This window comes from Squalius cephalus (assembly GCF_949319135.1).
Source record: "Squalius cephalus genome assembly, chromosome: 15".
Classification (NCBI taxonomy): Eukaryota; Metazoa; Chordata; class Actinopteri; order Cypriniformes; family Leuciscidae; genus Squalius; species Squalius cephalus.
In genome coordinates this window covers 419,811-447,500 of record NC_137136.1, presented here as the reverse complement: position 1 = coordinate 447,500, position 27,690 = coordinate 419,811, and the positions used below count along the sequence as shown (strand labels likewise).

At 45.9% G+C, this 27,690-nt stretch overlaps 2 protein-coding genes across 9 annotated transcripts in view; both read left to right on the top strand.

Moving 5' to 3' along the window:
• The window catches only part of zbtb7b (zinc finger and BTB domain containing 7B), a 34,415-nt gene extending 32,056 nt beyond the window's left edge, over positions 1-2,359 (top strand). For all 3 annotated transcript variants that reach the window (XM_079894340.1, XM_079894341.1, XM_079894339.1), the window contains one exon: positions 1-2,359. This exon is cut by the window's left edge and continues 329 nt beyond it. In XM_079894340.1, coding sequence (XP_079750466.1) covers positions 1-221 — 221 coding nt within the window. In that variant the 3' untranslated portion in view covers positions 222-2,359.
• Positions 2,360-4,196: 1,837 nt separating this feature from the next.
• khdc4 (KH domain containing 4, pre-mRNA splicing factor) lies at positions 4,197-26,776 on the top strand. Of its 6 annotated transcripts, none has more exons than XR_013823791.1 (14): positions 4,197-4,345; positions 4,861-5,047; positions 9,950-10,066; positions 10,174-10,253; positions 10,626-10,678; positions 10,782-10,942; positions 11,644-11,855; positions 15,469-15,529; positions 19,112-19,169; positions 19,588-19,784; positions 22,495-22,711; positions 23,194-23,303; positions 25,761-25,852; positions 26,289-26,776. XR_013823791.1 is itself a non-coding variant. In XM_079895757.1 (14 exons), exons 1-14 carry the CDS (start codon positions 4,317-4,319, stop codon positions 26,477-26,479), a joined length of 1,698 nt encoding a protein of 565 aa, XP_079751883.1. In that variant the 5' UTR covers positions 4,197-4,316; the 3' UTR covers positions 26,480-26,776. The 6 variants fall into 6 exon arrangements, 5 of the variants coding, with proteins under 5 accessions (XP_079751883.1, XP_079751882.1, XP_079751880.1 ...); XM_079895757.1 differs by having other exon boundaries at positions 22,495-22,647; positions 25,764-25,852; XM_079895756.1 differs by having other exon boundaries at positions 22,495-22,647.
• Positions 26,777-27,690: the final 914 nt, after the last annotated feature.

The following is a 27,690-nucleotide window of genomic DNA, read 5'->3' as shown; positions in this document are numbered from 1 at the left end:
TCCTCGAGGGCCACGGCGGACCCGTCCCGGGGGTTCCCCTGCTGGCCGGCTCCCGGATGCCCTTTCCGGAGCTGTTGTGGCGAGCCGTCGCCGGACCTCTGGGAAAATCCCTGGAAAAACCCGAAGGAGACTCGTCTCCGCACGGGAGTGGCTCCGTCACACACAGAACGTGGGAAGAGGAGGATGAGGAGCAGGAAGTTGCTGGCGAAGAGGAAGAGTGACGTGTGTGTGTGTGTGTGTGTGTGTGTGTGTGTGTGTGTGTGTTCCATCATATATCAGTGGTGTAGTCGCATCATCTTCTGTTTCTGGTGCTGGTGGAGCTCATGAAGAATCACGCAGGGTCTTGTTTTGTGCTTCGTTTCTGCGGTTCAGGGTTTTTGTATGAATCCAAGATTGACTGTTTAATGTTCACGCTATGCAAGATTTCAACACGATGGAGTGATTGAACAAACTTGATTTAAAAAAACAAAAACAACTTGAGTTAAGAATGTAAATGAGGCGGAGAGGGGGCGTGGCCTTGCTCTAAGCGGACGTTTATATCGCCACCTACTGGCGCTCAGGACATCATGACGGGGAATATACTGTAGCTGCTCTTAAATTAGCCTTTTCCAAATAAAAAGTTTGGAATTTATTTTTTCTTTAAATGATAGAATTTCCTTTCATACCAAAGAATATTGGTTAGTAAATGAGATTAATTATATGTCAATGAATTTTTCAGATATTTGTAGCCTTTAAATGTGTTTTTTTTTCTCTGTCTGTCGTCTTTGAGGGAAAGACTTAAGAAGGACCAGGTCTCAGTTCTCACACATTTAAAGGGCTTTCAGGACTTGAGAATCTTAATCGGACGCATTTGTTTGATTTTCGTTTACGGCGGTTTTTGCCTGTTGGAGAGGATGAGCTTGATTTCATCCTGAGTTTATTTTAGAGGATGCGTCTGGTTTTCCTGCACACTCATTTTCTTTAAAGAAGGTGACATGGCAGGATGGAGAATTCTTTTGTATACTATTCTATTTATTTATTTGTCGGTTTGATATTTATTGTGACTTTCCTGGTTGAGGCGCTTGGGTTATTCTGCATCTTCTCTTCCTTAGAAGAATCGAATCTTCCTTCTCTTCGCTTCCTTCAAGAGCGACTCCTTGAGTCTATAAGTTTAGTCGGAGCAACTCATTGAGTCTTTAAGTCTGAGTGACTCCTTGAGTCTATAAGTTTAGTCGGAGCAACTCACTGAGTCTTTAAGTCTGAGCGACTCCTTGAGTCTTTGAGTTTAGTCGGAGCGACTCATTGAGTCTTTAAGTCTGAGTGACTCCTTGAGTCTTTGAGTTTAGTCGGAGCAACTCATTGAGTCTTTAAGTCTGAGTGACTCCTTGAGTCTTTGAGTTCAGACTGAGCGACTCCTTGAGTCTTTGAGTTTAGTCGGAGCAACTCATTGAGTCTTTAAGTCTGAGTGACTCCTTGAGTCTATAAGTTTAGTCGGAGCAACTCATTGAGTCTTTAAGTCTGAGTGACTCCTTGAGTCTTTGAGTTTAGTCGGAGCGACTCATTGAGTCTTTAAGTCTGAGTGACTCCTTGAGTCTTTGAGTTTAGTCGGAGCAACTCATTGAGTCTTTAAGTCTGAGTGACTCCTTGAGTCTTTGAGTTCAGACTGAGCGACTCCTTGAGTCTTTGAGTTTAGTCGGAGCAACTCATTGAGTCTTTAAGTCTGAGTGACTCCTTGAGTCTTTGAGTTCAGACTGAGCGACTCCTTGAGTCTATAAGTTTAGTCGGAGCAACTCCTTGAGTCTTTAAGTCTGAGTGACTCCTTGAGTCTTTGAGTTCAGACTGAGCGACTCCTTGAGTCTATAAGTTTAGTCGGAGCAACTCCTTGAGTCTTTAAGTCTGAGTGACTCCTTGAGTCTTTGAGTTCAGACTGAGCGACTCCTTGAGTCTTTGAGTTTAGTCGGAGCAACTCCTTGAGTCTTTAAGTCTGAGTGACTCCTTGAGTCTTTGAGTTCAGACTGAGCGACTCCTTGAATATCTGAGTCTTTGAGTTCATTGGGAGCGACTCCTGGAGGATCGGTTCTGCCTTTCTCCTGGTGATGGCCTCAGGCAGACGCGGCTGAAGCCGGATCAGATGTAGCGTGTGCAAGCGCACATGTAGACGCTCAGGTGCTGTAGAGAACTGAGATTCAGATGTCCTCTCTTTGCAAGTTTTGCACATTGAATTCTGATTAAAAGTACAATCGCCTCCGATGACCAGCATAGAATCAGACAGAATGGAACGTGGAGGAGCCTTGCCTTTCTTAAAGCAAATACATATCTGAGATATTTTTGAGATTATACAATTATTTGCATTATATGAAACGAGTCATTAATGGCGTCAACTATAGCTTTAGCCGCTTTCTTTTCGCTCTTCGACCTTGCACATCAAATCGACCTACAGTCTCAATAAGACACACGCCGAGCCTCATGGGAAGCGTGTCGGGATGCATTCTGGGATTTTCGTCGGGTGTTAGTTACTGTACTGCTGACAGTAGGGAAACTACCCAAAGAGGTTTATTTGCACTAAAACGGAATCTTTGTGTTGTGAAATATTATCTTGTTCCACTTATGATGATTGTAAATCCTCAATTTCTCCACAAAAAAAAAAACTCTTTGCATCATGAATATTAAGTACTCCGCTGAATTTTTATATGTAAAAAGGTCAAGCTGCCTTAGTTTATTTTTTATTTTATTTTTTGCAACTATTCTCAGGAAATCTTGAGCCATGCACTAAAGTGGTTATGCAAATGTTTGGTGAATATTAATTTATTGTATATATTTGTGCTTGGAAATATGAACGCCCTGTTATTAAGTAAAGTCTCTTCCAAAGACATTGTTTATTCACTGATGTAACTGAATCTGAGTTGTTTCGTATGTTGTGAGTGATTCGGGTGACGGGACGGGCTCCTGCTCAAAGCCTTCAATCAGGGATCTGTGTTCTGCTCAGAGTCAAATCTCATTTCTCATGTTGTACAAATGAAGAGCAAATAAACAAAGATTTACGTTGAGTCGACTCTGCTGCCTCCTGCTGGTCCTTCATCACACACAAGCTCAGTGTTTTTGTCTCCTGTGGTTAATGTGTTCCTGGCGCGCGTGATCTTACGACGTGACGTCACCGCGTTCTAATTAATATTCATGAGCGGCTCCTCGAATTCTGGTGCAGGAATATACATCTTCACTATTGATTCTTTAAACATGTTCTTTTAAAACTTGTGCGTTTTTTCTATGCTATTACCAAAAATTATATTATTTTATAGCTATATGTCTGCAAAGTTAGGGGTAAGTTTACCTAATGTAAAAAATATCTCTATCTATCTATATGTTTTTAATTGTATTTTTCATGCCAAAGTTTGCTGTGGAATTTTGCCTTATGATGGTAATGACATGAAATCCGAGGACAACTATATTTGTGCTGAAAATGCCTTTCACAAAAAAGAAAAATGGATTGAAAACTGGCCTTTGTTGGAATCTAGAAGAAATGTCAAAGTGTGGGTTTGATTTTACCATTAAAACACCGTAATAAGCTGTTTAAGTAGCATTACTCGATACATAACCTATTCTTAAGTGTACATACTCAGCTATTTATAAAACAATTATGGGCTGAACCTTGAATATTGTTCATTGTTTTGACTAAATGTATTTGTAGTTTAGTATTTTGGCGGGGTTTTCCCCTTTTGTTTTTGTTAAATATTAATCTGAAGTGGAAGTTATAAGGTGAATAGTTAATGAGTTTCCTGTAAACCCCACTTTGAATTAAAATGTGAGAATCGTGTAATAATAATCGTCACTCATATTATAGATGAATTCAGCGTTAGTTTAGTTTCTGTTTTGTAAAATGATTATTGTCACAATCAACACTGTAGTGCCTAATATTTTATAATAACCTACAACAATACAGCAGTGAAGCACACACACACACGACACAAGCCTATAATCTTATTTCCCTCTGCCGAGTCCGAGAACTTGACGGGGTTTTAGTTCCACCTGCTGGTGACGAGCATGATAATATTTTATATTTGTTTATTATATATATTTTTTATTTCATTAGCAAATTAGTAATTTATTTTTTCTTTTGTATTATTTTGACTCTGTGATTTCTGTATTAAGAATAAAAATGTAAATAAAATTAAAAAAAACATTTGTGAGGGGAGTTTGTCAGATGGGTTCTGCGCATGCGCGATGTTAGCGGAAGTGACGTAGGCGGCAGTGTTTCCGTTGATGGTGTGTCTGCTCGAGCGTCAGATCGTTTCTGATCGTTTCGATTTATCGTGATCAGAAGCATAAACTCTACACGACAGATGTCATTCGGTGTCCCGCACAGCGGCGGGTAAGTGTGTGTGTGTGAGTGTGTGTGTGTGTTCGGTCGCTCGCAGCGCGTGTAAAGAGTTCGACGGCTCTGCTAATGGCGGGTGTTACGTAACAACAAACCGTCATTAGCAGAGACATATAAACATAATTCATCAGATATCAGATCATCATATGTTCCGTGCTGTCGAGGTTTATCATACAGTACTATGGTAATACCGTGATGTTTGGTCCCAGAGAACAGTGTGAAGTGTGTGTGATCAACATTCATTATTACCATGGTAACTTACACATCAGAAGTGCAGTGTTTGATCTGATAATACTGACATACTCGCGTTCAATTAATGTGTCAAAGTGTTCATCTTCATCCAATCAGTGAAGTCATGGAAGTTCATTGATCAATCTGTGTGTGTGTGTGTGTGTGTGTGTGTGTGTGTGTGTGTGTGGAACAGGGCTCTCTCAAATGTGATTCAGGGATGCGATTCTCAAATAATAATCTAAAAATAATAATGATGATGATGTGTTTGTGTTTATCAGGCGGCGCAGTAAGTGGGACCAGGCCGGCCCGGGGTCCTCGGGTTCCTCGGGTTGTCCTGATGGAGGTTCTGCTCCCACTGGAGCTCTGGACGCCGCGGCCGCTGTCGCTGCTAAGATCAACGCTATGCTAGTGGCTAAAGGAAAGCTCAAGCCGTCTCAGATCAACAGCGCCGCTCCTGCTGATAAAGTCAGTCCTGCTCATATCTCAGAGTTCTGTAGAGCTGTCACTCACGCTCATCTGCTCTTCTGTAGAGCTGTCACTCACACACACCAGTTTTATATAATATTTGAGAGTCTGATTACAAAACCAAAAGTCTCACCATTAAAGTCACGACCCAATCACACAATAATGACGATGTTCTCGTTATAATGTTCTGTAGCCGATATGACAGATCTGCACATGTTGCTCTGAACTCTGAATTTTCCTTTTTTGAAGTGATGCCAATCATATTTCAAGCACTTCAGAGCCATCATGTCTAACAGTCGCATCTGAAGCGTCTCAGCTGGAGGAAATAATACATTATTGGCTTTAATATATTTAATATTGTGCCGATAACGTTAATAATGATCATATATCGGCGGGTGCTGTGGCTGATATATCGTGATCAGTAATAGAGTTCAGTGCAGCACAAGCCTGTGTCAGCGGCTTCATGACAGTATAATGAGAACACGACTGTTCCCCAACGGAGTTACTCCTCCATTACCGTTAGGGCTGTCTGAACAACACCGTTTTCAACTAGAAACGTAAAACTTTTTATGCGTTTTGGCCGTTCGTCTACACGTCAAAACGTGAATCTCTGAGGACGATGCCGTCATGCACATGCGTGTTACGTGTTCAGGCTATAGTGTTTCATCGCCATCTACTGGCCAGGCAGAGTACTGCAGGGGGTTTGTTTTCGCGGATCCGTGTGAATGGGGATCGGTCTGACAGTGGTGTCGTCTGTGCGCGGAAAAACCTCTCCGTTTTAAGCATATCGATGTCGTGTAAACGTACTCCAAGTTCGCTTACGGATTCACAGCCTTTTGTGCAATTGTAAGTTGTAATATAATGTTTATTTTGTGTATATATCACTGGGATAAAAGTGGGATTTAAACACTGATATCTTCAAAATAGAGAAAAGTCATCTTTTGGAAAGTAACGACGCTTCAGATAAAGATTGGATCGATTACACCGTTACACCTGTAGGTGGCGACGAGTGACTGTTCAAACGTATCATTGAATCATTCATCCAAGAGATTTGTTTAAAAACGCTGATTCATCCTGTAATGAAACAAGTGAAGACTCTCGGCTTCTTCGACTTGAAGAGGCGATCGGTGAATGACATCACAGCACTGAGAGCCAATGACATCACAGCACTGAGAGCCAATGACATCACAGCACTGAGAGCCAATGACATCACAGCACTGAGAGCCAATGACATCACAGCACTGAGAGCCAATAGAGTCAGAGACAATTTATATGAGACATGCCACTTCCTCAATCCTCAATACAACTATATAAGGAAAACCCGTAACGGCAAAGATGGTGGTTGTATGCACATGTCCCGCCCCTCCCGCTGGAAAGCCAATCATCTGCTTTTAACAGTCAGCAGCTGACCACTAAGGAGCGAATGTACAGTGACGTGACATAACTGCCATATTCAACCTGTGCTTTCGCGCTGTGGCTGGCGCTGAGCCAAAGACGGACGCGCTCAGCGCTCGTCATAGGCTATATCACAACTGTTCAGTGTTTTAACCACATAATGTTTATTTTAGGTTTCAGACATTTAAATACATTGTTTAAGTGCTTGGCACAACATCGGCATTCTGGATAGAGACGTAAATGAAGTTTGGTGTCCTGAACGTGAACCCTTGCGCATGCGTAGTAAAAGTATAACCTGTGGGGGAAAAAGGCATTTTAAACCTTATTTTGGGGCAAAGTCATCAAACTTTTTCAGCGATTTTTATCATATTTTACTGCTGTTTCTATACATGCAGTTTTTATGTCCCAGTGACCAGTGAAAGTGCAGTTCTGACTCTATGCCCATTCATTTAGATAGGAGCCTGGTCTTGTTAGTCCGAAATAGCTGCCCGGAGGCGTTGCCAAGATGGCGGCCGAGTGGCACGACTTGCCTAAAAGGACTTTGATAGAGTAGACGGCTCCTCACGCTTCTGATTCGCTCTCGCGGTCCTGTGATGTCATTCACCGATCGGTCTTGTCTTTGAATGACGGCTCTGTTTGTGCTTCAGTTTAATTTAACAGGAAACACTAAATAAACCCGAGTGTGAGGAGGAGACGCACACTGATGATGTTCACCTGTGTGTGTGTGTGTGTGTGTGTGTGTGTGTGTGTGTGTGTGTGAGGAGGAGACGCACACTGATGATGTTCACCTGTGTGTGTGTGTGTGTGTGTGTGTGTGTGTGTGTGTGTGTGTGAGGAGGAGACGCACACTGATGATGTTCACCTGTGTGTGTGTGTGTGTGTGTGTGTGTGTGTGTGTGTGTGTGTGAGGAGGAGACGCACACTGATGATGTTCACCTGTGTGTGTGTGTGTGTGTGTGTGTGTGTGTGTGTGTGTGTGTGTGAGGAGGAGACGCACACTGATGATGTTCACCTGTGTGTGTGTGTGTGTGTGTGTGTGAGGAGGAGACGCACACTGATGATGTTCACCTGTGTGTGTGTGTGTGTGAGGAGGAGACGCACACTGATGATGTTCACCTGTGTGTGTGTGTGTGTGTGAGGAGGAGACGCACACTGATGATGTTCACGTGTGTGTGTGTGTGTGTGTGTGTGTGTGTGTGTGAGGAGGAGACGCACACTGATGATGTTCACCTGTGTGTGTGTGTGTGTGTGTGTGAGGAGGAGACGCACACTGATGATGTTCACCTGTGTGTGTGTGTGTGTGTGTGTGAGGAGGAGACGCACACTGATGATGTTCACCTGTGTGTGTGTGTGTGTGTGTGTGTGTGTGAGGAGGAGACGCACACTGATGATGTTCACCTGTGTGTGTGTGTGTGTGTGTGTGTGTGTGTGTGTGTGAGGAGGAGACGCACACTGATGATGTTCACCTGTGTGTGTGTGTGTGTGTGTGTGTGTGTGTGTGTGTGTGTGTGTGTGTGTGTGTGTGTGTGTGTGAGGAGGAGACGACGCACACTGATGATGTTCACCTGTGTGTGTGTGTGTGTGTGTGTGTGTGTGTGTGAGGAGACGCACACTGATGATGTTCACCTGTGTGTGTGTGTGTGTGTGTGTGTGTGTGTGTGTGTGTGTGTGTGTGTGTGTGAGGAGACGCACACTGATGATGTTCACCTGTGTGTGTGTGTGTGTGTGTGTGTGAGGAGGAGACGCACACTGATGATGTTCACCTGTGTGTGTGTGTGTGTGTGTGTGTGAGGAGGAGACGCACACTGATGATGTTCACCTGTGTGTGTGTGTGTGTGTGTGTGTGTGAGGAGGAGACGCACACTGATGATGTTCACCTGTGTGTGTGTGTGTGTGTGTGTGTGTGTGTGTGTGTGAGGAGGAGACGCACACTGATGATGTTCACCTGTGTGTGTGTGTGTGTGTGTGTGTGTGTGAGGAGGAGACGCACACTGATGATGTTCACCTGTGTGTGTGTGTGTGTGTGTGTGTGTGTGGAGACGCACACTGATGATGTTCACCTGTGTGTGTGTGTGTGTGTGTGTGTGTGTGTGTGTGTGTGAGGAGACGCACACTGATGATGTTCACCTGTGTGTGTGTGTGTGTGTGTGTGTGGAGACGCACACTGATGATGTTCACCTGTGTGTGTGTGTGTGTGAGGAGGAGACGCACACTGATGATGTTCACCTGTGTGTGTGTGTGTGTGTGTGTGTGTGTGTGTGTGTGTGTGTGTGTGTGTGTGTGTGTGTGTGTGTGAGGAGGAGACGACGCACACTGATGATGTTCACCTGTGTGTGTGTGTGTGTGAGGAGGAGACGCACACTGATGATGTTCACCTGTGTGTGTGTGTGTGAGGAGGAGACGCACACTGATGATGTTCACCTGTGTGTGTGTGTGTGTGTGTGTGTGTGTGTGAGGAGGAGACGCACACTGATGATGTTCACCTGTGTGTGTGTGTGTGTGTGTGTGTGTGTGTGTGTGTGTGTGTGTGAGGAGACGCACACTGATGATGTTCACCTGTGTGTGTGTGTGTGTGTGTGTGTGGAGACGCACACTGATGATGTTCACCTGTGTGTGTGTGTGTGTGTGTGTGTGGAGACGCACACTGATGATGTTCACCTGTGTGTGTGTGTGTGTGTGTGTGTGGAGACGCACACTGATGATGTTCACCTGTGTGTGTGTGTGTGTGTGTGTGTGGAGACGCACACTGATGATGTTCACCTGTGTGTGTGTGTGTGAGGAGGAGACGCACACTGATGATGTTCACCTGTGTGTGTGTGTGTGTGTGTGTGTGTGTGTGTGTGTGTGTGTGTGAGGAGGAGACGACGCACACTGATGATGTTCACCTGTGTGTGTGTGTGTGTGTGTGTGTGTGTGTGTGTGTGTGAGGAGACGCACACTGATGATGTTCACCTGTGTGTGTGTGTGTGTGTGTGTGTGTGTGAGGAGACGCACACTGATGATGTTCACCTGTGTGTGTGTGTGTGTGTGTGTGTGTGTGAGGAGACGCACACTGATGATGTTCACCTGTGTGTGTGTGTGTGTGTGTGTGTGTGTGTGTGAGAGGAGACGACGACGCACACTGATGATGTTCACGTGTGTGTGTGTGTGTGTGTGTGTGTGTGTGTGTGTGTGTGTGTGAGTGAGGAGGAGACGCACACTGATGATGTTCATCTGTGTGTGTGTGTGTGTGTGTGTGAGGAGGAGACGCACACTGATGATGTTCACCTGTGTGTGTGTGTGTGTGAGGAGGAGACGCACACTGATGATGTTCACCTGTGTGTGTGTGTGTGTGTGTGTGTGTGTGAGTGAGGAGGAGACGCACACTGATGATGTTCACCTGTGTGTGTGTGTGTGTGTGTGTGTGTGAGTGAGGAGGAGACGCACACTGATGATGTTCACCTGTGTGTGTGTGTGTGTGTGTGTGTGAGTGAGGAGGAGACGCACACTGATGATGTTCACCTGTAGGTTTCAGGTGTTGCTGGGAGTAAACTGAAGGATGATCTGGTGGTGGCGGAAGTGGAGATTAATGACGTCCCGCTGACCTGCCGAAATCTGCTGACCCGAGGACAGACTCAAGACGAGGTGAGAGCCGGATCAGGCCTGTGTGTGTGTGTGTGTGTGTGTGTGTGTGTGTGTGTGTGTGTGTTCTGTCCTCCGCTGGTGTCGCTCAGTCCTGATGTTCTCCACAGATCAGCAGAGTGAGTGGTGCTGCTGTGTCCACCAGGGGGCGCTACATGTCCTCGGAGGAGAAGAGCAAAGCACTGCCCAGGTGAGACGCTTCGTTCGTCACATGCACATCCTGATCAGTTCAGTCAGTTTGAGGAAGGAAGGCGATATCTTTGTCATATTACCCTTTCAATGGCAATTGCATGTGCTGCTCTTTATTGGTACCATTTTGTTTTATTAGTTTATTTTCTTTTATCTATTTAAATTTTTTAGAATTTGAAAGATAATAAAGATAGTGTTGGATAAGTGAGATCTCTGATTGTAGCCCTTGAAAGCCAATAAAGTAGTGCTTGAAAAGTCCTTGAAAGTCCTGGAATTTAATTTTACAGTGTCTTTACGAACTCTGCGATTGGATTGCAACAAGTATTCAGTAATTGCTTTAAATTCTAATGCATGTCTGTTGATCTCTCCACAGTGACCGTCCGCTGTATCTGCATGTGCAGGGCCAGACCCGAGACTTAGTGGACAGTGAGTGACAACACTGATGGAGGAGCTTCATCACGTGTGTGTGTGTGTGTGTGTGTGTGTGTGTTTAACATCATTCTGTGTGTGTGTGTGTGTGTGTGTGTAGAGGCCGTTAACAGGATTAAGGAGATCATCACTAACGGTGTAGTGAAGGCCGCCACCAACTCGACCTACAGCGGAGCGACGGTCACTGTGTACCAGCAGCCCGGATCCAGCACTTTACCCACAATCCCCTCTGCTGCACACAAACCACACTATACAGGAGGCGTGAGTACATGTGCGGTCACATCAGACGTGTGTTTCACAGCATGTTCACACAGCGTTCAGAACTTCTCTTAATAACAGCTCAGATCTATCTATCTAATACAAGTATCCGATTCCTGACCTCAAGTTATAAAATTGTTATAAAAATAAAAAACCCACAAGCAATCGTTCCTTGCGTGAGTGTTTTTTTATCCTGTTGATTTTTGTTCATGATATTGAGCTACAATTACATATTTTGCAATAAGACTAAATGTGAACGATATCTACTAATATCATCGAAATTAGGAATCGATTAGAATCAGAATCGATGAGCAGAATTGGAATCGTTAAAATTCGGACGAACCAGGCCTGTATGAGAAGGCACTGAGCTTTAAAAATTTAAGTGTTAAAAGGTGTGAAATACAGCAGGGATCCTGCGAGTTATGAAACTGCAGCTGTGCTTGAGTTCAGATTCTTATGTTTTCTACTTTGAATGTCTCTTGCACAAGGTCTGCTTTTAAATATATTCATTCCTGTCACTTTGAACATTCAGCAACACGTGAACATGTCGGAGCCTCCAGAATAACTGAATGAATAACAGTGGAAGATGAAGACGTGTTTCAGAACTGCTGTCAGCACCGCTAGTCTTAGTGTTTTCCGCATCCAACACACAGGATTGAGACTAACCCGTGTGTGTGTGTGTGTGTCCGTGTGTGTGTGTTCAGATGCACTATGTGCAGGATAAGGTGTTTGTGGGCCTGGATCAGGCGCTACACGGCTTCAGTGTGAAGGAGTGTGTGGAGGGTCCGGGCTGCTCGTATCTTCAGCACATTCAGGCAGAGACCGGGGCCAAAGTGTTCCTGCGGGGGAAAGGGTCCGGGTGCCTGGAGCCGGCGTCAGGGCGAGAGGCGTTCGAGCCTATGTACATATACATCAGGTGTGTGTACAGATCTCACACACACACACACACACACACACACACACGCCTGGAGCCGGCGTCAGGGCGAGAGGCGTTCGAGCTCATGTACATATACATCAGGTGTGTGTACAGATCTCACACACACACACACACACACACACACACGCCTGGAGCCGGCGTCAGGGCGAGAGGCGTTCGAGCTCATGTACATATACATCAGGTGTGTGTACAGATCTCACACACACACACACACACACACACACACACACACGCCTGGAGCCGGCGGCAGGGCGAGAGGCGTTCGAGCCTATGTACATATACATCAGGTGTGTGTACAGATCTCTCACACACACACACACACACACACACACACGCCTGGAGCCGGCGTCAGGGCGAGAGGCGTTCGAGCCTATGTACATATACATCAGGTGTGTGTACAGATCTCACACACACACACACACACACACACACACACACACACACACGCCTGGAGCCGGCGTCAGGGCGAGAGGCGTTCGAGCCCATGTACATATACATCAGGTGTGTGTACAGATCTCACACACACACACACACACACACACACACACACACACACACACACACACACACACACACGCCTGGAGCCGGCGTCAGGGCGAGAGGCGTTCGAGCCTATGTACATATACATCAGGTGTGTGTACAGATCTCACACACACACACACACACACACACACACACACACACGCCTGGAGCCGGCGTCAGGGCGAGAGGCGTTCGAGCCTATGTACATATACATCAGGTGTGTGTACAGATCTCACACACACACACACACACACACACACACGCCTGGAGCCGGCGTCAGGGCGAGAGGCGTTCGAGCCTATGTACTAGGGCTGAACGATATTCTGTTTTAACATCGACATCGCGATGTGCGAATGAGCGATAGTCACATCGCCGGAACATGCGATGTGAAGGGTAACGTTAGTACCCATAAGAGAACGGTAGCACACAGTAAACACGAGTTTGTTGTATGGCTTTTTGCTGGGGTGACATACGCGTTCTGCGTGCCTGCACAGTGATTGGTTCGCTGTGCCGCAGCTCACCGCGCTCACAGCCAACATTCAAAAATGCGCGACGAAGAGGATCCGCCGCAAAAAAAAGTCAAAATCAGCTATTTGGGACTAGCCTATTTCGTCTACAAAAAGGAGGATGTTGACCAAAAAGAGGTAGGCTACTTTGCTGGAGTGTTATAAAGTTGTGGATGGTTGTCTTTTTTAAACATTCGTTTATTTTTCGTGTTCGCATTTATGAGGAAAAAACAATGTTACGTGATATTACGGACGCGACCGTTATGAAAGCGACACTAAAAGACTGCTTTAAAACTTTCACAGAGACCTCAAACAGAAAGCACAAAGCCTTTCTTTAAAACGAATTTCGTTTTGTATTAATTGTATCTTAATTTTAATCAGTATTTCATTATCCAATTTCCTGGATTTAATAATGATTAGCCTAATAATAATTAAATATAGCAGCCAGCGCCTGAACCTGAGATTAAGCTATGATCCATGAACCGAAACTCAGCGTAAAAGGTAGCCTACTCGCCTCACACACCTAAAAAAAAGAAATATATCTATTATCTACAGAAATCTCTACTTTTAAACAGAACCATTAAAAAAATATAGCTATATTTAATCTGTATGAAAAGTGCATTTCTCCCGATCACTGCTGCGAAGATCGCGAGTCAGTATATTGTCAACTTCATCTTTACAGAAAACACTTGTTTATTAATAAACAATTAAAATGTCTCATTGTAATATTTTACATATTATTAATCATTACTTTTGCTGGGTCTAGGTGCCGTTTACATGAACGCGTCACTGAATCAGCACAGAAAACATAATTTTTCAGGTCCTAGAAACCGAAGAACGTTAGGTCCTGCGTAGAACGTTCACCGAATTCTGAGAGAAATATGTTTCTGGAATAAAATATTAAGTGGCCTTTTTGTTACTTGTAATGAAGCTTGCTTATTAGTGAAATTATTAATAACATGGAATGATAATTATTGACTTTAGCCTGGATTGATGGCTCGCAATATCGCGATATATATCGTTGGGAAAAAAATTTCGCAATGTAATTTTTTTTCCAATATCGTGCAGCCCTACTATGTACATATACATCAGGTGTGTACAGATCTCTCACACACACACACACACACACACACGCCTGGAGCCGGCGGCAGGGCGAGAGGCGTTCGAGCCTATGTACATATACATCAGGTGTGTACAGATCTCACACACACACACACACACACACACACACACGCCTGGAGCCGGCGGCAGGGCGAGAGGCGTTCGAGCCTATGTACATATACATCAGGTGTGTACAGATCTCACACACACACACACACACACACACACACACGCCTGGAGCCGGCGGCAGGGTGAGAGGCGTTCGAGCCCATGTACATATACATCAGGTGTGTGTACAGATCTCACACACACACACACACACACACACACGCCTGGGGCCGGCGTCAGGGCGAGAGGCGTTCGAGCTCATGTACATATACATCAGGTGTGTGTACAGATCTCACACACACACACACACACACACACACACGCCTGGAGCCGGCGTCAGGGCGAGAGGCGTTCGAGCCCATGTACATATACATCAGGTGTGTGTACAGATCTCTCACACACACACACACACACACACACACACGCCTGGAGCCGGCGTCAGGGCGAGAGGCGTTCGAGCCCATGTACATATACATATACATCAGGTGTGTACAGATCTCACACACACACACACACACACACACACACGCCTGGAGCCGGCGGCAGGGCGAGAGGCGTTCGAGCTCATGTACATATACATCAGGTGTGTGTACAGATCTCACACACACACACACACACACACACACACACACGCCTGGAGCCGGCGTCAGGGCGAGAGGCGTTCGAGCCCATGTACATATACATCAGGTGTGTGTACAGATCTCACACACACACACACACACACACACACACGCCTGGGGCCGGCGTCAGGGCGAGAGGCGTTCGAGCTCATGTACTTATACATCAGGTGTGTGTACAGATCTCACACACACACACACACACACACACACACGCCTGGAGCCGGCGTCAGGGCGAGAGGCGTTCGAGCCCATGTACATATACATATACATCAGGTGTGTACAGATCTCACACACACACACACACACACGCCTGGGGCCGGCGTCAGGGCGAGAGGCGTTCGAGCCCATGTACATATACATCAGGTGTGTGTACAGATCTCTCACTCACACACACACACACACACACACACACACACACACACACACGCCTGGAGCCGGCGTCAGGGCGAGAGGCGTTCGAGCCCATGTACATATACATCAGGTGTGTGTACAGATCTCACACACACACCACACACACACACACACACGCCTGGAGCCGGCGTCAGGGCGAGAGGCGTTCGAGCCCATGTACATATACATCAGGTGTGTGTACAGATCTCACACACGCACAGACACACAAACACTCACACACAGTTACTCTCTCACACACACACACACACACACACACAGTCACTATAGAGTAGTGTTCAGACAGTTGAAGCACATCAGTGTTGATGAGTTTCTCTGTTCCTCCAGTCACCCAAAACCAGAAGGACTTGCTGCTGCCAAAACCCTCTGTGAAAACCTCCTGCAGACCGTAAGACCCGTCTCACTCTCTCTCACTCTCTCTCTCTCTCTCTCTCTCTCTCTCACTTTCTGTCTCTCTCAAGGTGATGATACACAGGGCAACTTTTTGAGCAATGTTGCTGGGCAATCTTGCCGAGCGATTGTTGCTTGGGCACTTCCCCATTGAAAATGGGCAATACATTTCTATCTGGATAATTTAGATCGATCGTGGGCCCTGTGTCTCGTCTGGTTGCCCGTTGACGGCAACATTGCCCAGCAACATTGCTCAAAAAGTTGCCCTGTGTATCATCACCTTCACTCTCTGTCTGTCTCACTCTATGTCTGTCTGTCTGTCTCACTCTATGTCTGTCTGTCTCACTCTCTGTCTGTCTGTCTCTGTCTGTCTGTCTCACTCTCTGTCTCACTCTCTGCCTGGCCGTCTCACTCTCTGTCTGTCTGTCTGTCTGTCTCACTCTCTGTCTGTCTGTCTCTGTCTGTCTGTCTCACTCTCTGTCTCACTCTCTGCCTGGCCGTCTCACTCTCTGTCTGTCTGTCTGTCTGTCTGTCTGTCTCACTCTCTGTCTGTCTGTCTGTCTGTCTCACTCTCTGTCTGTCTGTCTCACTCTCTGTCTGTCTCACTCTCTGTCTGTCTGTCTCACTCTCTGTCTGTCTGTCTGTCTCACTCTCTGTCTCACTCTCTGCCTGGCCGTCTCACTCTCTGTCTGTCTGTCTGTCTCACTCTCTGTCGGTCTGTCTGTCTGTCTGTCTGTCTCACTCTCTGTCTGTCTGTCTCACTCTCTGTCTGTCTGTCTGTCTGTCTGTCTCACTCTCTGCCTGGCCGTCTCACTCTCTGTCTGTCTGTCTGTCTGTCTGTCTGTCTGTCTCACTCTCTGTCTGTCTGTCTCACTCTCTGTCTGTCTGTCTGTCTGTCTGTCTCACTCTCTGTCTCACTCTCTGCCTGGCCGTCTGTCTGTCTGTCTCACTCTCTGTCTGTCTGTCTCACTCTCTGTCTGTCTGTCTGTCTGTCTGTCTGTCTCACTCTCTGTCTCACTCTCTGCCTGGCCGTCTCACTCAAATTCAAATGAGCTTTATTGGCATGACTTGTACAGTATTGCCAAAGCATTGGCCATTACATAAATGGACATTACATACACAAATAATCAATAAATTCAACAAATCAACCAGTAAACAAATGCATGAATACATTTATATAAACAAGTATTATATATAAAAAACAAAACAAAAAACACCTATGTACATTAGTACCAACATCCAGACAAGATAAGAATGAGAGTGATTCTGACTTTAGTTTTGTCCACTGGCTGACTCTCGTAGTTTGTGGCAGGCTGTCACATATTTTGCTGCTGTTGTGATTGAGCTGGGGTTCTCTCCCAGAATATGATTTAATTTTTCTGAATTTGGTAGTGCCATAAAATTTGGTTCTAGTTGTTGGAATCTAGTGAAATAGTCTGATCTAATGCTGTGATAGTGATCACAGTGATCACTCTCTGTCTGTCTGTCTGTCTGTCTGTCTCACTCAAGATTCAAGATTCAAATAGCTTTATTGGCATGGTGAAAGAAATCTTTACATTGCCAAAGCATTCATAACAATAAATAATACAATAAAAGTAAATAAATAAATAATAATAAAAAGAAAATAGAAATTACATGAAAATAAACATAGCACTAAAATGTCTAATCTTCTAATATTTATACAGTTGGTAGCTCTGTCCTGCTGGAGGCTCTTTGGTCGTGACAGGACCTCACGTACCGGGCAGCCAGGGCTGAGCTCGCTGGGCTTTCTCCAAGCAGGAGTGGGAGTTTGTCCATGTCTGATTTCTGATGGAAGTCTTTCTGGTGGGCTGTGAAAAGGGGATAGAAAGTGTCTCTAATGTTTGTATAATTGGGGCAGGAAGTCAAGAAGTGTAGCTCTGTTTCCACTTGATTCTCTGAGCAGTGAGGGCACAGTCGCTCTTCCCTCGGCAGCCAGCTCTGCCTGTGTCTGCCCGTCTCTATGCTCAGACTGTGTGTGTGTGTGTGTGTGTGTGTCTGCCCGTCTCTATGCTCAGACTGTGTGTGTGTGTGTGTGTGTGTCTGTGTGTGTGTCTGCCCGTCTCTATGCTCAGACTGTGTGTGTGTGTGTGTGTGTCTGTGTGTGTGTCTGCCCGTCTCTATGCTCAGACTGTGTGTGTGTGTGTGTGTGTGTGTGTGTGTGTGTGTGTGTGTGTGTGTGTGTGTGTCTGTCTGCCCGTCTCTATGCTCAGACTGTGTGTGTGTGTGTGTGTGTGTGTGTGTGTGTGTGTGTGTCTGTGTGTGTGTCTGCCCGTCTCTATGCTCAGACTGTGTGTGTGTGTGTGTGTGTGTGTGTGTGTGTGTGTCTGCCCGTCTCTATGCTCAGACTGTGTTCACTGAGTCTGTACATGCTCAGGACTCTCCTCAGTTTAGGGTCGCTCACTTCACTCAGGTATCCTGCCAATTCATATCTTCTGTTTAGGGCCAAATAGCATTCCAGTTTACTCTGTTTGTCTGTTGCGTCTGTCCAATGTTTGAGGTATTTTTCTTTTTGTGTTTTAATGATTTGGTTTGGTCTGGCTATGTTTTTATTGTCAGTTTGTGACATCAGCTCTGAGACCAGTCGGCCGAGGGCGTTTCTCTCTGGCTTCAGCTCTTGGTGGGTCAGGGCTTTGTGATGGAGGGTCTGTTCATCGCTATTTTTTAAGTGGGCATGGAATTTAATGGCTCTTTTTTGAATGGTTATCACAAGGGGGTATAATCCTAATTCTGCTCTACAGGCATTGTTTGGGGTTTTGCGCTGAACTCGAAGCAAGATTTTGCACAGCTCGGTCTGCAGAGTCTCTATTGGGTGTTTGTCCCATTTGGTGAACTCTTGGTCTGTGAGTGGACCCCAGACTTCACACCCGTACAGCGCGATGGGCTCGATTACTGTCTTGATTATTTTTAGCCAGATTCTGATTGGGATGTCAATTTGGATATTTCTCTTAATAGCGTAAAAGGCTCTCCGTGCCTTGTCTCTCAAGTCGTTAACAGCTTTTTTAAAATTAAAACTCACTCTCTGTCTCACTCTCTGCCTGGCCGTCTCACTCTCTGTCTGTCTGTCTGTCTGTCTCACTCTCTGCCTGGCCGTCTCACTCTCTGTCTGTCTGTCTGTCTGTCTGTCTGTCTGTCTGTCTGTCTGTCTCACTCTCTGTCTGTCTGTCTCTCTGTCTGTCTGTCTGTCTCACTCTCTGTCTGTCTGTCTGTCTCACTCTCTGTCTGTCTCACTCTCTGTCTGTCTGTCTGTCTCACTCTCTGTCTGTCTGTCTGTCTCACTCACTGTCTGTCTGTCTGTCTGTCTGTCTCACTCTCTGTCTATCTGTCTCTCTGTCTGTCTGTCTGTCTCACTCTCTGTCTGTCTGTCTCACTCACTCTCTGTCTGTCTGCTTTCAGGTTTATTGTGCTGCATGATAGACTGTTCTTGTAAAATAACTGTAATGCGAACAAAGAAAACAAAAAACAGTCTGTGATTGTAATCACTGTTGTTCTAATATTATTTATAAACTATTATAGTTTTTTAAGAAGTTTATCATTTAATATTTATATTTTTGTCTGGCAGGTTCATGCGGAGTATTCTAGATTCCTGAATCAGATGAGCAGTGTGATGCCCACACAGGGTAAACACACACACACACACACACACACACACACACACACACACACACACAGGGTAAACACACACACACTCTAACACACACACTCACACACACTCACAGGGTAAACACACACACACACACTCACAGGGTAAACACACACACACACACACTCACAGGGTAAACACACACACACTCTAACACACACACACACTCACAGGGTAAACACACACACACACACACTCACAGGGTAAACACACACACACACACACACACACACACACACACTCACACTCACACTCACACACACACACACACACACACACACACACACTCACAGGGTAAACTCACACACACACACACACACACACACACACACAGCTTGTATGTTCTCATCTGCTGAGTCTGATCAGAGAGAGTGTGTGTGTGTGTGTGTCAGCAGGTTTTCTCCAGCCTCCTGCTATGAACGGGATGCCTCCTCAGTCTCAGTATTATCCTCATCCTCCCGCGGGATTCCAGCCGTATCCCGTTCCCGTTCCTCAGCAACCCGTCGCTCCTCCGTATCCGGTGTCTCCCGCGGCCCCGGGGCCCGTCCCCCCCGCGCAGTATCCCCTCCCGCCCGCTAGCGTCCCGGCACAGGTAACCCCGCGCTCACCTGTGTGTGAGAGTGTGTGTGTGTGTGTTTACCCTGTGTGGGCATCACACTGCTCATCTGATTCAGGAATCTAGAATACTCCGCTTGAACCTGCCAGACAACGACACACACACACATTACATGCAGTGTTATTACAGTTAACTAAGACTTATTAAAGCGGTGGTTGATTATGATTTGACTTTTCTAAGTTTAGTTAGTGTGTAATGTTGCTGTTTGAGCATAAACAACATCTGCAAAGTTACGACGCTCAAAGTTCAAAGCAAAGGGAGAGATTTACTTTTAAAGGTCCCGTTCTTCGTGATCCCATGTTTCTAACTTTAGTTAGTGTGTAATGTTGTTGTTAGAGTATAAATAATATCTGTAAAATTATAAAGCTCAAAGTTCAATGCCAAGCGAGATATTTTATTTAAAGGTCCCGTATTATGCCCCTTTTCACAAGATGTAAAATAAGTCTCTGATGTCCCCAGAGTGTGTATGTGAAGTTTCAGCTCAAAATACCCAACAGATCATTTTTTACAGCATGTTTAAATTGTCATTTTTTGGGGCTCAGAAAAACGAGCTGTTTTAGTGTGTGCCCTTTAAATGCAAATGAGCTGCTACTGGACGACACAGGGGGCGGAGCTTCATGAGCTCGCGCTCAGTCTGTCAGGACAATCCCATCTCACGGAATGATGATAATATCAGAAACTCTCAGTAACGGCGTTCATTTCGAGTCGGACAATAATGCCTACAGAGTCAGAGTGCTGTATAGAGATGAAACAGGTATAGTTTAGTAGTTTAATTACGGTATTATAACGTATTTGTCATCTGCTTGTACTGTATCCATTATTTATTAATAGCCTACAAGTCTGCTGTCTGAATGATGATCAAACATATACTGATGAGTTTAATAAAGTTTATTGTACATCACACAAAAGATGAAGCGTCAGTTTTACTCCAGAAAATCACCGTAAGAGCTGAGTAAACACAGTAAGTTATTAGAAGTGCGCAAGTAGCCAGTAGAGTTGAGGGAGCATTCCTGTGGGCGGAGCTTAGTCAAAACACGGTTCTAGTGACATCATTAAAGGAGGAAGTAGAGGGATGTAGTCCAAACGAGCCGTTCACTGTAGTCGACTTAAATAAAATATCTCGCTTGGCATTGAACTTTGAGCTTTATAATTTTACAGATATTATTTATGCTCTAACAGCAACATTACACACTAACTAAAGTTTGAAACATGGGATCACGCAGAACGGGACCTTTAACAAAAGTCGCCTACAGCGAACGGCTCGTTTGGACTACATCCCTCTACTTCCTGTTTAATGACGTCACTAGAACCGTTTTTTGACTAACCTCCACCCACAGGAATACACAAAAAAGGGGGCGTGGTCTTGTTGCGCTCCCACGGAGAAGAGGAAGAGTTGCGTTTGTAGAGTGTGTTTGTCGCCATGTCGTCGAGACGCTGATATTTTCTTCCCGGAGTCCAATCACCTTTGTTTGGCCTTCCCAACGGGCAACGTGCGCTACGCTGCTGTCGAATCACAACTCAGGAACCGCTGGCACAATCAGAACTCGTTACGTATTTCTGAAGGAGGGACTTCATAGAACAAGGAAGTCATCAGCCCGTTCTTAGGACAGTGAAAACAGCGGTGTACAGAAAAGTCAATTGTCTGAAAAATACTGGGTTTTTTTTACACGCGAATCATGAACACATGTTATATTGCACACTGTAAACACAATCAAAGCTTCAAAAACAGGAAAAACGGGACCTTTACAGAAATGGCTTTTTAAGGACTACAACAAACGGCTGGTAGAGACTACACCACATTCCTCCCTGGATAGTGACATCACCAACCCTACAATTTACATAAACCCGCCCCTGGGAACGCCCCCGTGTTGGGAAGAGGAAGAGTTGTAGTCGAGCACGTGTGAGTCTGCTCAAGCTGTCGCATCCGTCTTTACACGTGCAATACTGTACGTTACATGAATCAACACAATCAATATCATGTCTCACTGTAGGCGTCTTACAACAGTTCCCACACAAGCGATTTTATAATTATCGTGACAGAATAAGCTAATTAAAGACAATGAAGGTAGTTACCTCCACATCAGCTGCATACGAACCCTTCAGAAATGTCCTGCTGCTCTACATGTCTCTTCTTCTAGAGTCTCTCCATCATTGTCTGACTCCGGTTTGAACATAAAAGGCAGAACACACACACACACAAAGCTCTTGAAGCTCCGCCCCCTGTACTGGGAGCAGCAGCTCATTTGCATTTAAAGGGACACAAACAAAAACGGTGCGTTTTTGCTCACCCTCAAAAAGTGACAACTTTAACATGTTATATAAAAATATCTGTGGGGTATTTAGAGCTGAAACTTCACACACACACACACACACACACACACACACACACACTCTGGCGACATCAGAGACTTACTTTACATCTGTGAAAAGGCCATTATACCAGCGCTTTAAACAATTTGATTCATTGCAATAAAGCTCAAACAATATAACATATAAATATTAGATGATAAACTTCTTAAACTATAGTATTTTATAAATAATACTAGTATAACAGTGATTATAAAACGGTTAGTTTTTCACGATGTGTGTGTGTGTGTGTGAGACCTGTGTGTGTGTGTGTGTGTGTGAGACCTGTGTGTGCGTGTGTGTGTCTCCCGTCTCCTGACACATCTCTCTCTCTCTCCAGACTCTTCCTCCCGCTCAGTTCCCGCCCCCTGCCGTGGCTCCGCCCTCACTCTCGGCTCCGCCCAGACCCGTGGCTCCGCCCCTCCCGCCACAGAAGCGCCGCTTCACCGAGGAGGTGCCGGACGAGTCGGAGCAAGGCCTTCTGGGATACCAGGTGAGCTGTCGGCCCGCGCCGGACCCTGCTCTCGTCACCGTGCGGCTTTACCCCGTTTCTGCAGGTGTGTGTGACGTCAGCGTCCTGTCGCCATGGTGACAGACGGGTTGTGGGCGGAGCCTGAGGGGTCACGAGGACCTGATCTGATGTTTGTAGTGAACGACAGCTGATGAAAGGTCAAACTCTAGTGAGCCGCAGAACTAGAGGAGGAAAACACTAAACCAGTCCAGCATTACCAGTGGCTTCGTTGAGATACTGTTATAGTTTTATTAATATTTTAAAAATTAGTGTTTGTATTTATTTTTATTATTATTATTATTATTATTATTATAAATACTGCAGCTCACTAGGGTTTGTGGTGAATGATGGGAACTGCTCACGTGTGACTGTCAATGTGACCCCCCCCCCCCCCCTTCTGTATAAGAGTGATTAGATGTGTGTGTGTGTGTGTGTGTGTGTGTGAGTGAGAGATGATCAGTCACTGATGTGTGTGTGTGTCTGTAAAGGAGGGTGTGTGTTAATGCTGTTGTGTTTTTCTGCTCATAGCATGGACCCATTCATATGACTAATTTAGGTGCAGGCATGTCTGTGGGCAGCCCAGAGTCGTCAGGACCCCCGTCTGCTGCTTCCTCAGGGCCTGTGAGAGAGAGAGACAGGTCAGACACTTACACACACACACACACACACACACACACACACACACACACTCAACACACTCAACACTCTCTCTCACACACACTCAACACACTCAACACTCTCTCACACACACACACACTCAACACTCTCTCACACACACTCTCACACTCACACACTCACTCTCTCTCACACACACACACACACACACACTCAACACTCTCTCACACACACTCTCACACACAAACACACACGATCACTAACACACGCTCACACAGACTCAAACACTCACTCTCTCACACACACTCACTCTCACACACTCACTCTCTCACACACTCACTCTCACACACACACTCTCACACACACACTCTCACACACACTCACTCTCACACACTCTCACACACACACTCACACACACACACACACACACAGACACACACTCACTCTCTCACACACTCACTCTCACACACACTCACTCTCACACACTCACTCTCTCACACACTCACTCTCTCACACACACTCACACACACACACAGACACACACTCACTCTCTCACACACTCACTCTCACACACACTCTCTCTCACACACACACACAGACACACACTCACTCTCTCACACACTCACTCTCTCACACACTCACTCTCACACACACACTCACACACACACAGACACACACTCACTCTCTCACACACTCACTCTCTCACACACTCACTCTCTCACACACTCACTCTCTCACACACACACTCACACACACACACACACTCACTCTCTCACACACTCACTCTCACACACACTCACTCTCACACTCACTCTCTCACACACACACTCACACACACACACAGACACACACTCACTCTCTCACACACTCACTCTCTCACACACACTCTCACACACACACTCACACACACACACAGACACACACTCACTCTCTCACACACTCACTCTCACACACACACTCTCTCTCACACACTCTCTCACACACACACACACACACACTCAACACTCTCACACTCAACACTCTCACACACAAACACACACGCTCACTAACACATGCTCACACAGACTCACACACTCACTCTCTCACACACTCACTCTCACACACACACTCTCTCACACACTCACTCTCTCACACACTCACTCTCTCACACACTCACTCTCACACACACTCACTCTCACACACACTCACTCTCACACACACTCACTCTCACACACACACTCACACACACTCACTCTCTCACACACTCACTCTCTCACACACACACTCACTCTCTCACACTCTCACTCTCACACACTCACTCTCTCTCTCACACTCACTCACTCTCTCTCACACACTCACTCTCTCACACACACTCACTCTCTCACACACACACACAGACACACACTCTCTCTCACACACACACACACTCACTCTCACTCACTCACTCTCTCACACACTCACTCTCTCACACACTCACTCTCTCACACACTCACTCTCTCACACACTCACTCTCTCACACACTCACTCTCTCACACACAGACACACACTCACTCTCTCACACACTCACTCTCACACACACTCACTCTCACACTCACTCTCTCACACACACACTCACACACACACACACACAGACACACACTCACTCTCTCACACACTCACTCTCTCACACACTCACTCTCACACACACACTCACACACAGACACACACTCACTCTCTCACACACTCACTCTCACACACACACTCTCTCTCACACACTCACTCTCACACACTCTCTCACACACACACACACACTCAACACTCACACTCAACACTCTCACACACAAACACACACGCTCACTAACACATGCTCACACAGACTCACACACTCACTCTCTCACACACTCACTCTCACACACACACTCTCTCACACACTCACTCTCTCACACACTCACTCTCTCACACACTCACTCTCTCACACACTCACTCTCACACACACTCACTCTCACACACACACTCACACACACTCACTCTCTCACACACTCACTCTCTCACACACACACTCACTCTCTCACACTCTCACTCTCTCACACACTCACTCTCTCTCTCACACTCACTCACTCACTCTCTCACACACTCACTCTCTCACACACACACTCACTCTCTCACACACACACACAGACACACACTCTCTCTCACACACACACACACTCACTCTCACTCACTCACTCTCTCACACACTCACTCTCTCACACACTCACTCTCTCACACACTCACTCTCTCACACACTCACTCTCTCACACACTCACTCTCTCACACACTCGCTCTCACTCACTCACTCTCTCACTCACTCACTCTCTCACACACTCACTCTCTCACACACTCACTCTCTCACACACTCACTCTCTCACACACTAAACCTCGATATTTACACGATATTATAAACGTCATGATTTTCTGTAATGAAAGTGACCGTTAATCATGTGATCATGTTGATTGTGTGTGTGTGTGTGTGTGTTGCGCAGCAGCAGAACGATCATGCCGTGTGTGTCAGTGCCGCTCAACGGACTGAGATCTCAGAAAGCAGACGAGAAGACGGCGCCGCCGAGCCTTCTGGGTAAGACACGCTTCACACACACACTCACACACACACACACTCCTGCTGATGTCTGCCAGTCACACACACAGAGATGAGCTGCAGCAGCGGGACTGTATCATTAGCACAGGTAAAGCTGAAGCGTGGCGTTTCACAGGAAATGACACGCTTCAGCTTGAGGGCCGTGATTGGTCAGTTGAGTTGAGGCTCCTCCCCTGCCGTGCCGTGTGACTCCGCACTAACGGGCGTCTCTCTTGTGTTCTGTGTTCTCTCTCTTTCTCTGTGTTTTTTCTCTCTCTTTCATGTCCCTGCGGGGGATGCTGGATGGGCGGGGCCTCGTTCCCTTCCGCCTCCTGATTGGACGCTTCCAATGACATGCGGTTGTTTAACTTCCTGTTTCCTTGATTGCTGGTATGGTGTTGTTTGTGTGCTTGTCTCTGGTTTCTGGTGTCATCAGAGCCGCAGGTGAAGCGAGTCCGGGCCGGGCTGGTGGCGTACGCCGGAGACTCCTCGGATGAAGAGGATGATCACGGACCCTCCAAAGGATATACGTACCTCTCGCCATCTCCTCACCGGCCCAAAACACACACACACACACACACACACACGCCGCAGACGCAGCCCATGCCCTTCTGGATGGCACCGTAAACACACACACACACACACACACACACACACACACACACACACACACACACACACACACACACACAGGTAGCGTCGTCATTCATGGCCTCATCCGCTCCTAAAGACTCTCAGAGGGGATTCTGGGTCAGATCAGGAACGAGGAGCCGCAGAAATCAGCATGTGACTGGTCATGTGACAGATCACGTGACACTGCAGGACTCACTTTTTAAAGCCTGCTCTGTTTTACTTTTTCTTCATCACTTTGATTTGTAATGTTACTGTGATTCTCTTGACAAATAAACTCATGTACTCACAGGATGTGTGTGTCCTGGTTCTTCTTCTCCAGCTGATGATGATGATCCTGCGATCACACCCACACCTGACCCGTCAGCCAATCAGAGTCCGTCCTGCTCTAACCCTCGTGCCGTTCACACATGACCCATGCTTTTTGTTTTTTTATTTCAGTGTTAGTTCATGCGTTCAGTTAGTCCAAAATGCCGCCGCTAGAGTTCTTACTAGATCAAGAAAATATGATCATATAACACCAATTTTATCATCACTACATTGGTTACCTATAAAGTCACGTATTAATTACAAGGTATTGCTACTGACTTATAAAGCCCTAAACGGCTTAGCTCCAGTCTATTTAACGGATCTTCTATCGCCCTATAATCCATCGCGCTCTTTAAGATCACTAAATTCGAGGCTTTTGGTCATACCTAGGATATCCAGATCCACCAAAGGAGGGAGAGCATTTTCACATTTAGCTCCAAAACTCTGGAATAGTCTTCCGGATACTGTTCGTTGCTCAGACTCGCTCTCCCAGTTTAAAACTAGATTAAAGACGCATCTCTTCAGCCAGGCATTCATATAATACTTTTAGGCCCGGTTTCACAGACAGGGCTTAGACTAAGCCAGGATTAGACCATAGATCAATTAGGACATTTAAGTAATTTTTATAAACATGCTTAGAAAAAAACATTACCGATGTGCATCTTAAAACTAAATTTCCATTTTTTTTCTCCATTAGGTCACATGATGGAGTTTTTCGGTTCCTTGCCACTGTTGCCTTTGGCTTGCTCAGTTGGGATATTTTGGGAATATTTAATTTAATTTTATCAATCAATAAATTCCACTAGAAACAAACCTTGTTGTGTTATTTTAATTTAATACTGTGAAGCTGCTTTGATACAATCTGTATTGTGAAAAGCGCTATACAAATATACTTGACT

What these genes read in the sequence shown, in the direction of transcription:
- khdc4 (XM_079895753.1), top strand. Translation starts at nt 4,317, where the DNA reads ATGTCATTCGGTGTCCCGCACAGCGGCGG. An exon ending in CCTATGTACATATACATCAG is followed by an intron (nt 11,856 to 15,468) that starts GTGTGTGTACAG and finishes CTGTTCCTCCAG; the next exon opens with TCACCCAAAACCAGAAGGAC. An exon ending in TCACACACACACACACTCCT is followed by an intron (nt 25,897 to 26,545) that starts GCTGATGTCTGC and finishes ACACACACACAG; the next exon opens with GTAGCGTCGTCATTCATGGC.